Consider the following 12776-nt stretch of genomic DNA (forward strand, 5'->3'; position numbering starts at 1 on the left):
TCTTGGATGCCATACATTAAAATGACAATTTGAACAAAACAACCAATCAATCTCAGCTGTAATCTGCGTAAGCATCTGGCTACACTGGAAAAGTCCAACATGGCAGATTACCTTTTCAGCAGATATCTGCTGTTGGGCAGCATCTGTCACAGATCTGTAGTTTAACAGAAAATGTTCTAAATTGGCCTCTGCAGCCAGCCAAAATCTCTAGAGTATGGCCACTTTTCAGAGTACAGAGTGCCACCTCAGTCAGTGATTGACATCTGACTCTGTATGCACACTCCTACAGGGAGAAGGCCGTCAATTAGTGGCAGAGAAGGCTGTCAATTAGTGGCTGAGAATGCATGCTTTTCCCTCTAATTCATCAATCTGTTCATCTCCTTCCGCTCAGTCATTTGCAGACTGCAGGTCGGACTGTGTGTTCAATTTGAGAGGTTGCTTTTACCTGCCATTGTGTCAGCAAGTTCAATAAATAATATAGTTACCGTCTTTTCATCAGCTGCCAAGAAGCTACTTGAAAATTTGCAACCAATATGGCTGTGATTTCCATTGTCACTTTTTGGTCACTACAATTGATAAGAAAAATTCCAGTACATCTGTAAACCGTAATTAACAGGGTCACAGCACCGGTTGCTTAACCCCTTAGTGACGAAGCCTGCTTGCGCCTTAAGGACCAACTACTTTTTCAGGTTTTTTTTCATGGTTGCATTCCTAGAGCCATAACGTTTTAATTTTTCTATTGATATATGAAGGCTTATTTTTTGCAGGACTAATTGTTTTTTTCTTTTTTTTTAATTATATCATTTTGGGGTAAAATAAAATGTATTGTACAACTTTTTTTTTTTTTTTTTTTTTAGGGGGATTGGGAAAAACAAGAAATTTCACAGTTTTTTTCTTGGATTTCATTTTTACAGCATTCAGCATGCTGAATAAATACCCAGGACTGCAAAGGTAACGAAAGGGCATCCGCTATGTCTAGAGGAAAGCAGGTTTCATCACCAACACAGAAAGGGGTTCTTTACTGTAAGAGCAGTTAGACTGTGGAACTCTCTGCCTGAGGATGTGGGGATGGCAAAATCCATAGAGGAGTTTAAAAGGGGACTTGATGTCTTTCTGGAGTGGAAGGATATTACAGGATATAAATCTTAGGTTAATTGTTAATCCGGGTTTACAGGCAGGTAGGAACTATTAGGGGTTGATCCAGGGATTAGTCTGATTGCCATTAGGGAGTCGGGAGAGAATTTTCCCCCCAAAAGGGCTAATTGGCTCCTGCCTCTTGGGGTTTTTTTTGCCTTCCTCTGGATCAACAACACAGGAGGATAAACCGGCTGGACTAGATGGACATTGTCTTCATTCGGCCTTACATACTATGTTACTATAATACTCTCTGGGTGAGCACGATTCTGGCGATACCAGGCTTATACAGTTTTTTATGTATTGTTATTTTGATTTTTGATTTTGTGTTGCCGCATTCCAAGAGCCATAGCATTTTTATTCTTCCATGGAGGGAGCTCTATGGGAGCTTTATTTTTTTTTTTGTGGGATGAACTTTAGTCTTCATTTATCCAATTTTTGGGAACATATAACATTTTGATTGCTTTTTGATCCATTTTTTCAGTCGCATTGACCACGGCATGTAAAGGGTAAAACAGCCAAAAATGGCATCAAAGCTTAATTAATTAATTGTAAAAACCAATATATATTTATGGCACGTGTACTTGTGAACACACCATAAGACACGGGTAATCGCATTTTCAGTTTTAGAAAATCGTACAACGATTGGGTTAAATGGAAGTAACTTGCTTATCTCAGACAAGTATAGGAATAATTTTTGGGGCATTACAATCAGCTAACTTCTAAGATAAAGTACGCCTTTTGAGTAGTAGAAATAAAGAATTTCGAGCCGGCAATATCTGAAACCTTCTATATAAACACTTCTTATTCACCAACTATGTCTAGTTTTGTTTGCTAGACAATGCAACCCAACATTTGTAATGTTATTTCCTACAGGATGATGAAATCTCCTGACTTGTAACTATGTGTCTGCACTCAAATAAAACTCAAACCATGTGACATATGATTCCAGATCACATATTGGCTTCCAAAAAGTCGCCCGTTCATTACTATTTTCAACAAGTGATTATCAGTTACAGAAAGGGCCACTTTGATATGGAACACTGTGAATATAATTATGATGAGATGTTTTATATTATATTTGAGAAAGACAGTTAACCAGTAGATGCATTTCAGTAATACTAGTGTTTTCCTGATGGGACACATGCCAATCTCCAGAACAGGACTCCCGTGTCACACCCTGACTGTCACTGTAGGGGTCCCTCATTCCCACCAGTAACATTATTGTGATTATATCTGTGGCTGAGCATGTGCAGTCAGTGCTCCATTCTTTTTAATGACACTGAACATAGTGTTAGAGTGCTTGTGTGACCAGAGCACAATTCAGTTTTCACACTACAGGGTTTCAGTGACCTTGCAGTAAGGAGGACAGGCGACATGGAACCCCTGTTGTCAAAATTAGTGGGGGTTTTATCAGTGAGACTCCCACCAATCATGAAGTTATCTCCAATCCTACGAAAAGGATATAACTTGCCATTTTGGTACAACTACTTTTAAAGGACCGCTGTGTGTATAAGTGGCACATGGACATCATACAGGAGGGTCCCTCCATTCAAGACCTCCTTCAATTCTCCACACATAGATCTGAGGCTGTCCTTATTCATCTACAAGCGCTGCGGAATATGTTGGCGCTATACAAATAAAGATTATTATTATTATTATTATCTACATTACCTCCATGTTATATGACATGTCTGGCTAGCCATGGCTTCATGGTATTGGTTTCAGGAGAAGAGCATCACATATGGAAAAGTATTTAATTAACCATTTTCACTAATAACATACCTTTTTGTAGTTTCAGCCATTTTTGGTTCTTCTTCTTTTGATGTATTTGTTTCACTTGCTTGTTCCATATGAGAAAGCACCACTGCAGAACATGATACTATGGACTGGTATGAATCTTCTCGACACACTGAAATGAGAAAATATACAAACTATTCGATTACAGAACATAATTACTGAATAAAAGCAAAAATGTTATATTTGAAAGGCTCGGGAAACGAATGATCAAAGTCCACTTTTATTGAAAATTGATAATTTTAATTTGAAAAATATCACAACTAGAGATGAGCGAGCATACTCGTCCGAGCTTGATGCTCGTTCGAGTATTAGGGTGCTCGAGATGCTCGTTACTCGAGACGAGCACCATGCAGTACTCGTCTCGATTAAACGAGCACTGACCATTGAATTCAATGGAGTCGGCAATACAGCCGGCTCCATTGAAATCAATGGGCTGCCGGCGATCGCGGGATGAATTGTCGGGAAGGGCTTAAATATATAAGCCCTTCCCTGCAATTCATCCAGAAATGTGTAAAAATAAAAAAAATATATATATACTCACCTGGTCCCGGAAGACGGAGTTCAGCGCGGCCGGCGGTAGTCCTCCTGAACTGCTCTGAACAGCTGTGAGTAGTATTCAGCAGCCGGGGATTTAAAATCTGATTGGTCCCTGCACTGAGCCAATGAGAAGCAGCAGTCACTCACCCATTCATAAATTCATGAATGGGTGTGTTAGTGAGATCTGCCTCTGATTGGTCAGGCTGTGACCAATTAGAGGCAGCTCATTCAGCAGGTGGGGATTTTAAATCCCCGGCTGCTGAATACTACTCACAGCTGTTCAGAGCAGTTTAGGAGGACTGCCGCCGGCCGCACTGAACTCCGTCTGCCGGGACCAGGTGAGTATATATATATATTTATTTTTTTTTATTTTTTTTACACATTTCTGGATGAAATGCAGGGAAGGGCTTATATATTTAAGCCTTTCCCGACAATTCATCCCGTGATCGCCGGCAGCCCATTGCTTTCAATGGAGCCGGCTGTAGTGCCGGGTCCATTGAACTCAATGGGCTAACATCGTTCTTCTCTGCCACAGTTGTGGCAGAGGAGAACGATCTTTATGCTGACAGTGCGGGGGGGGGGGGGGGTCTCACTCTTGCCACTATTGGGGCTTAATAGTCGGACCTGGGAACTTGAGATGCAGCCCAACATGTAGCCCCTCGCCTGCCCTATCCGTTTCTGTGTCGTTCCCATCACTTTCTTGAATTTCCCAGGTTTTCACAAATGAAAAGCTTAGTGAGCATCGGCGATATACAAAAATGCTCGAGTCGCCCATTGACTTCAATGGGGTTCGTTACTCGAAACGAACTCTCGAGCATCACTGAAAGTTCGACTCGAGTAACGAGCACCCGAGCATTTTGGTGCTCGCTCATCTCTAATCACAACTCATCAAGCCTAAATTATACAATGATATTGAATTTTGATCACTAATACATACATGGGACATCTCTAAAGCTGAAAACATGGCTAAAAGTTACATAATGAAAAGAGGTTTTTATTTTTCCCTTAATTGCCATCTGGAACATTGCCGGTTATGGCAAACTGTCACGGTAATCATGGTATTTCATTGGTGCAAACTGTTTTAGATCCTGCAAATCATTATATTTGACCAAATTTTATGGGAGAAGAGTAGAAAACAAATTATTGACGGTTCCAACATCTTTGCAAATTATGCTCTGTGAGTTTCAGCAAAGTCCAATGTCCACTGTGTGCATTGCAATACTGCACAGTAGGGGCGCTACAAACATCACTTTCCATTGTTTTTGAAATGCAAAAAAGATACTAGCACAGGCACGATGGACGTTGAAATGCATTGCAATTAATGAACATATCCTGTTTGCATCGCTCTTCTGGCAACTGTGTTTTCTTTGCACGGCTCTGGAATGTACTATGATCATTTTTTATCTACAACTAGAGATGAGCGAACGTACTCGGTAAGGGCGATTTCGCAATCGAGCACTGCGATTTTCGAGTACTTCACTACTCGGGTGAAAAGTACTCGGGTGCGCCGGGGGGCAGGGGGAGGCGCGGGGGGTAGCAGCGGGGAACAGGGGGGAGCCCTCTCTCTCTCCCCCCCACTCCCCTCTGCAACCCCCGGCTCACCCACAGCGCACCCGAGTACTTTTCACCCGAGTAGTGAAGTACTCGAAAATCGCGGTGCTCGATTGCGAAATCGCCCTTACCGAGTGCGTTCGCTCATCTCTATCTACAACGCATTCTACAACATTAATCTACAAAATGGCAAGTTCTATTTAAAAACACTAAAAAGAGTGGACTTTGAACGTTCTTTCCCTGAGCCCTTATTTAGTGGTTGGATATTACTGAAATGATGCAGACAGCAGAGTCTGAAGCTCCATACTACAGTGTTATAGGCATTCCATGTACCGCCACATGGTACACCGTATGGTGTCGGATTACGAAGATAATCCCCTTAGTAGCAGTGCGTCTCAGTAAAACAAACTGTAATATGGCGCTCTTCATGTAATCATTAGAATTATATTACAGAATGTTTGCATTTATGTCAACCCTGCACCCGAGGCTAAACTTTATGGGTACATTCTGCGTCATTCGACAGTAGTGATACTTGCCTTCATTTTTGAGGCTCAGTGATCTGGTATCACCTGCATTATGTAATACATTGTTTTTCTCATTAGATTATTATTTTGTTCAATTATAAGTTGAACATACTTTTGCCAAAAACGTTCTGAAAGCAAATCAATGTCCATATCTGACTCCCATCAGGTATTACATAATATAAGTAATATGCTAATATTCCAAAAGGAAAGCAGTTAGTGAACCGTTTACTATCGACATCACTATCGGTACGACATGTTTTGTCTATGCACTGCCAAATTAAATTTCTGTAATTTTCTTCTATGTATAATTAATTGTATATGCTGTTTCCCTCCTACAGACACTAAAGGGGAATAAATCAAATCCACAAGGGAGGCATCCCACTATAATGTTATGATGTTATGCTTCTCGGAATATTGTACTGAAGAAATATGTTTTTAACACGCATTAATGATACGTATTTGCATTTTTAGCACAGTAAGAAAAATAAAGACTAAGTAGAGCATTTTGTATAAAACTGATGAAAAATGTGCTTTCTGTGTTGTCCTTGTATTCTACATATAAAAATTACAATTTTATTTAAAATACATTTGTGAGATGCTTTTTTTCATTGGAAACACGATTTAAATTGTATTTTAACAACATTTGCAATATTAAAAAAATATTAAAACCAGCTAAAGAGCAAAGGCTACATTGGCTTCACAGCAGCACCTGACATTTCAGTCAAAGGAGTAAAAGTTCCAACTGCAATTTACTAGATACAAAATTATTTTCATACTGGGCTTCTTATTGGTCCATAACTTCATTTAGCACATTCATCCAGGACCTGGGCAGATTCCAGTGCCCTTGGCAATCTGAGGAAACATGCTTTACTCTTGTAAAATCAATAGGGAAGTAGAGATGGAGCCAACTGTGAGTCTCTCAACCAAAATGCAACATTCACCTGGCGCCATCCCCGAATATCATACAGTGACGCCACCTCTATACACATCAAAAACAGTAACATGGTATGTGAAGCTGGAAAAAGACACATGTCCATCCAGTTCAGTCTATTACCCCCCAAAGTCGATCGAGAGGAAGGCAAAAAAAACCCCCAAAAACAATTAGGTAGAAGCCCCTTTTCGCTATTTAAGGGGAAAAAAATCCTTCCCAACTCCAATTTGGCAATCAAAATAATCCCCAGATCACCGACCCTTCGGAACTAATTAATGATTATAACATGTAATATTGTAACGCTCAAGGAAGGCATCCAGGCCCCTCTTAAACTATCAAGTCCGCCATAACCATGAAAACTGTATAATGGCTACGCAGCAGTGACATTTAGTGCAGGCGTCTATTCCACCATACACTGCTCAGATACCAATATTCTGCCACGTCATTAAATACTCTTCTATAAAAAGACAAAAGTATTATGGAGATGATACCTTCATGGGCTAACTAGAATAACTGTGCTATATATATATATATGCACACACACACGTACACTACCGTTCAAAAGTTTGGCGTCACCCAAACAATTTTGTGTTTTCCATGAAAAGTCACACTTATTCACCACCATGCGTTGTGAAATGAATAGAAAATAGAGTCAAGACATTGACAAGGTTAGAAATAATGATTTGTATTTGAAATAACATTGTTTTTACATCAAACTTTGCTTTCGTCAAAGAATCCTCCTTTTGCAGCAATTACAGCATTGCACACCTTTGACATTCTAGCTGTTAATTTGTTGAGGTAAGCTTGAGAAATTGCACCCCACGCTTCTAGAAGCATCTCCCACAAGTTGGATTGGTTGGATGGGCACTTCTGGCGTACCATACGGTCAAGCTGCTCCCACAACAGCTCAATGGGGTTCAGATCTGGTGACTGCGCTGGCCACTCCATTACCGATAGAATACCAGCTGCCTGCGTCTGCTGTAAATAGTTCTTGCACAATTTGGAGGTGTGTTTAGGGTCATTGTCCTGTTGTAGGATGAAATTGGTTCCAATCAAGCGCTGTCCACTGGGTATGGCATGGCGTTGCAAAATGGAGTGATAGCCTTCCTTATTCAGAATCCCTTTTACCCTGTACAAATCTCCCACCTTACCAGCACCAAAGCAACCCCAGACCATCACATTACCTCCACCATGCTTAACAGATGGCGTCAGGCATTCTTCCAGCATCTTTTCATTTGTTCTGCGTCTCACAAACGTTCTTCTTTGTGATCCAAACACCTCAAACTTGGATTCATCCGTCCACAACACTTTTTTCCAGTCTTCCTCTGTCCAATGTCTGTGTTCTTTTGCCCCTCTTAATCTTTTTCTTTTATTGGCCAGTCTCAGATATGGCTTTTTCTTTGCCACTCTGCGCTGAAGCCCAAAATCCCGCAGCCGCCTCTTCACTGTAGATGTTGACACTGGTGTTTTGCGGGTACTATTTAATGAAGATGCCAGTTGGGTACCTGTGAGGCGTCTGTTTCTCAAACTAGAGACTCTAATGTGCTTATCTTCTTGCTTAGTTGTGCAACGCGGCCTCCCACTACTTTTTCTACTCTGGTTAGAGCCTGTTTGTGCTGTCCTCTGAAGGGAGTAGTACACACCGTTGTAGGAAATCTTCAATTTCTTAGCAATTTCTCGCATGGAATAGCCTTCATTTCTAAGAACAAGAATAGACTGTCGAGTTTCAGATGAAAGTTCTCTTTTTCTGGCCATTTTGAGCGTTTAATTGACCCCACAAATGTGATGCTCCAGAAACTCAATCTGCTCACAGGAAGGTCAGTTTTGTAGCTTCTGTAACGAGCTAGACTGTTTTCAGATGTGTGAACATGATTGCACAAGGGTTTTCTAATCATCAATTAGCCTTCTGAGCCAATGAGCAAACACATTGTACCATTAGAACACTGGAGTGATAGTTGCTGGAAATGGGCCTCTATTCACCTTTGTAGATATTGCACAAAAAAAACAGACATTTGCAGCTAGAATAGTCATTTACCACATTAGCAATGTATAGAGTGCATTTGTTTAAAGTTAGGACTAGTTTAAAGTTATCTTCATTGAAAAGTACAGTGCTTTTCCTTCAAAAATAAGGACATTTCAATGTGACCCCAAACTTTTGAACGGTAGTGTATGTATTATATATATATATATATATATATATATATATATATATATATATACACACACACACACACACACACGCACAGACACGTATGTGTATATATATATGTATATATATACACACACAGACACGTGTGTGTGTGAGTGTGTGTGTATGTGTGTTTCCTCAGATGTAGTTGGCAAATTCATCACATGATGTCTCTGCTCTTTCGTGTGTGACAGAGCTTTGGTATGATTAAGTAAGTTGCATTTAAAAGAGTAATACACGTTTCCCCCCTATAATATATTTGTATTTTTTTTAAATATATATATATATATATATATATATATATATATATATATATACATGCACGCACACACACACACACACACACGAGTATTTAACATCACGTAATTTTTTCCGGCTATCATGGTACCATGTGCTATCTTTGCTCTACATCAACATACTGCTATTAAATAACAGTTCCATACTTAGAGGGATTTTCTGGGCTATATCTATTGATGACTTATCCTCAGGATGGGTGATCAATAGTTGATCTGCCTGGATTCACTGGTGAGGACCTCAGCTGATTAGTTATCAATAGAAATAGCCCAAAAAAGAAACTTTATTTTTAAAAATATTGCTACACAATAATGTCAACATTTATTGCAGTCATTAGTACTCCAGATGTGCCCCCTTCAGCAGGGTTATTAACTGCACAAGTTGCATACCCCTAAGGCTGGCGCATGCTCAACTGGTCCATGTGTTAATGAGTTTAGAAAGGCATCCAACATAACTGGTGAAGGGCAGATACTGGTGTATCTTCAATCTTATGCCATTACATTGCTCTGAAAAAATAAATTTGCTTATAAAGAAGTGTTCCATGTTCATAATTATTAGAAAATCTGACTTTGTGACTTTTTATGGATGGATGAATAGACAGACAGACAGACAGATAGATAGATAGATAGAGAGATAGATAGATAGATAGATAGATAGATAGATAGATAGATAGATAGATAGATAGATAGATAGAGAGATAGATAGAGAGATAGATAGAGAGATAGATATAGATAAATAGATATAGAGAGATAGATAGATACGAGATAGATAGATATGAAATAGATAGATATGGCAATAGGCTAGGATGACGTGAATAGATAAGGTGAAAAATGTAATATTTATCTGGGTTTCCTTTTGATATTTAACAGACTTGCAAATGTATCATTGGGACTAGAAACAACCTTTAGCAACCTATGCAATTTTATTATGGATTTCCTTCTTCATTTTCCTTACTGTGACCTTACTTCTTTCAGCCATGCTGTCTTCACATGTTCTAGTGTCATGGCATTATTAGTAATTTCCTGTTGCAAAGAACAACATAGTTTTGAAACGGTACCTTTTGTTATTTATTGCATTCAGGGCATACGTCTGAACTATTCCTAATGTCAGATTACATTTTTCCCTATCCATCAGAAATGCGGTATTGTCAGCAATCAGTAACAGCTCTTCTCTAGACACCGAAGAGGTGAGAAAGCTGTTATTACAGGCAGTGCTCAAGGTATATCGTTGGTAATCCAATCTGTCAAAAACAGTGTGCAATATTAAGGGCTCCTCCAGGACAGAAGAACCTGAAGTACACAAGCGAGCAGTGCAAGTAGAGAAAATAACTTTCCAGATCACTGTGCGGCTGAGAAAGAAGAATTGTTATTGGTAAAACAAATGTCTAATAAGTAACACTTCATACATACATATGCTATTGTTGCAGCTTCTAGATCTCACATGCAGTTCATTTGTGCAAAGTTAGGAATCACAACAACAAAGCTAGGATTCAATAAACTCACTTTTGTTTTTTATCAATTTTTACAAGAAATTAAAATGGCATGTCCAGGATTGGGAAAACAAGACTGTTTTGTCCCAAAACAGTGCCACACTTGTCCACAGGTTGTGTGTGTCATTGCAGTTTAGCCCCATTCTCTTCAATTGAGTTGAGCTGGAATACCAGACATTACCTATGGATGCATAGGATGCTTTTTTTGAAATGTCTAGACATTGCCTTTAATTAGATTCCAGTTATAATATGACCTCCTATGATATAACATCATGTTAAAGCCCTATTTCATTTAACCCCTTAGTGACAGTCCTATCGTAAAACTATGTCCTGCTGTTGCAGGACGTGTATGGAGGTAGGTAGCGCCGCTATCTCCCTCCATACAGCGCGGGCGTCAGCTGTTTATTACAGCTGACACCCGCGGGCAATAGCTGCGCTCGGCCGTCCACGGCTATTAACCCTTTAAATGCCGCTGTCAATTCTGACAGTGGCATTTAAATCCCCCGAACGCTGTTCAGGGGTCCCGCACGCCCGCCCCCCCCCCCCCCTGCGCGGTGAGATCGGGGGATCCGTGCAGGTGTCATGGCAGCCGGGGGCCTAATGAATGGCCCCAGGGCCGCCTTAGCAGACTGCCTATCAAGCCATCCACGCAGGGTGGCTTGAAAGACTGCCTGTAAAAAAGCAGTATGACGTAATGCATTACGTCATACTGCAGGAGCGATCAAAGCATCGCATGTTAAAGTCCCCCAGGGGGACTTCAAAGTAATGTAAAAAAATAATCAATAAAGTTTTTTTAATTGTTAAAAAAAAAAAAAAGTTATAAAAGTTTAAAATCACCCCCCTTTTGCCATATCTATTATTAAAAATTCTAAATCATAAAATAAAAATATGTATTTGATATCGCTACGTCCGTAAAAGTCCGATCTATCAAAGTAGCACATTATTTTTCCTGCACGGTGAACGTCGTCTAAAAAAAAAATAAAGAACGCCAGAAATACACTTTTTTAGTTACCTTGTCTCCCAGAAAAAACGCAATAAAAAGCGATCAAAAAGTCGTATGTATTCCAAATTGATACTATCGGAAACTTCAGGACATCCTGCAAAAAATGAGCCCTTGCTCAACTACGTCGACGAAAAAATAAAAAAGGTATTGCGCGCACAAAATGACTGCAGAAAATAATTGAAAAAAATTAAAGTACTACAGCAAAAAAAATACTATACAAGTTTGGTATCGTAGCAATCGTACTGACCCATAGAATAAAAATATCAGGTCGTTTTTGTTGCAATTTGTGTTCTGTAGAAACAGGATGCACCGAAAGATGGTGGAATGTCGTTTTTTTTCCATTTCTCTCCGCTAAGAATTTTTTATAAGTTTTTCAGTAAATAATATGGTACAATAAATAGTGCCATTGAAAAATATAACTCATCCCGCAAAAAACAAGCCCACATACAGCGATGTCGATGGATAAATTAAGGAGCTACGATTTTTTAAAAGGGAGTAGGAAAAAACAAAAATGGAAAAAAGCAAAAAAGCTCCGTCACTAAGGGGTTAAAGCCTAAGCAGGTACTATTGTACTTAACCCTAGTCTCAACCTTTCCTTTCCTAAAGACAGCAGTAGTTTTTGACGTTCAGATCTAGGGTGAAAGTTAAAAATTAACTGCAGTCAAATGGGTTTTTATAGCAGATAAATGTTTTATACCACGGTAGGGACATGTAAGAGGTTACCCTTAGCACCCCTTACTAATGTGACTGCTTGGCTGTGTAGATATATTCACTGTTCTTGCCTTTGATTTGAGTTTATACTCCAAAATTTTCTGGTAGCTCTAGCTGGCTTCGTTGTAGCAGGGACAAGAGGGACATAAGGGAGTTACTAGCTTAAAGTAAGTCAGTGAGTGGCTGAATCCACGTGTGAGGCAGAGGTCTACTATTGTGTAGGGCACTCCGCAGTTTGACTACTTTAGCTGTAAAGAACCCCTTCCTACATAGATGCTGAAATTGCCTTTCCTGCACACGTAATGAATGTCCCATGATCCTTTGTACAGTCCTTGGGAGGAACAAATCCTGTGCAGTCTCTCTGTACTAACCACGTATGTTTATACATGTAAATGAGATCACTTCTAAAGGCCCATTTACACGGAGCGATGATCACTCAAACGAAAGTTTGAGTGACAGCTTTGAGAATTCATTTTGCATAAACTATTAAGTAGCTACTCAGCAACTTAATAGCTTATTAGTGTGCAAATGAAGCCTTTAGCTGAATGCAGTTAATAGTCGGAGGGCTCTTATCTCCATTCGGCTCCTTTGTTCTCAGACGGGAAACAATGCTA

At 39.7% G+C, this 12776-nt stretch overlaps 1 protein-coding gene across 1 annotated transcript in view; it reads right to left on the bottom strand.

The window, feature by feature from the left end:
* CCSER1 (coiled-coil serine rich protein 1) overlaps window positions 1-12776 on the bottom strand; it is an 803172-nt gene that overhangs the window by 510559 nt on the left and 279837 nt on the right. Inside the window, exon 5 of the mRNA XM_066574037.1 lies at window positions 2920-3046. Coding sequence (XP_066430134.1) covers window positions 2920-3046 — 127 coding nt within the window. The remainder of the gene's footprint in view (window positions 1-2919; window positions 3047-12776) is intronic.

The sequence above is a fragment of the Eleutherodactylus coqui genome, chromosome 7 (genome assembly GCF_035609145.1).
Source record: "Eleutherodactylus coqui strain aEleCoq1 chromosome 7, aEleCoq1.hap1, whole genome shotgun sequence".
NCBI classification, from domain to species: Eukaryota; Metazoa; Chordata; class Amphibia; order Anura; family Eleutherodactylidae; genus Eleutherodactylus; species Eleutherodactylus coqui.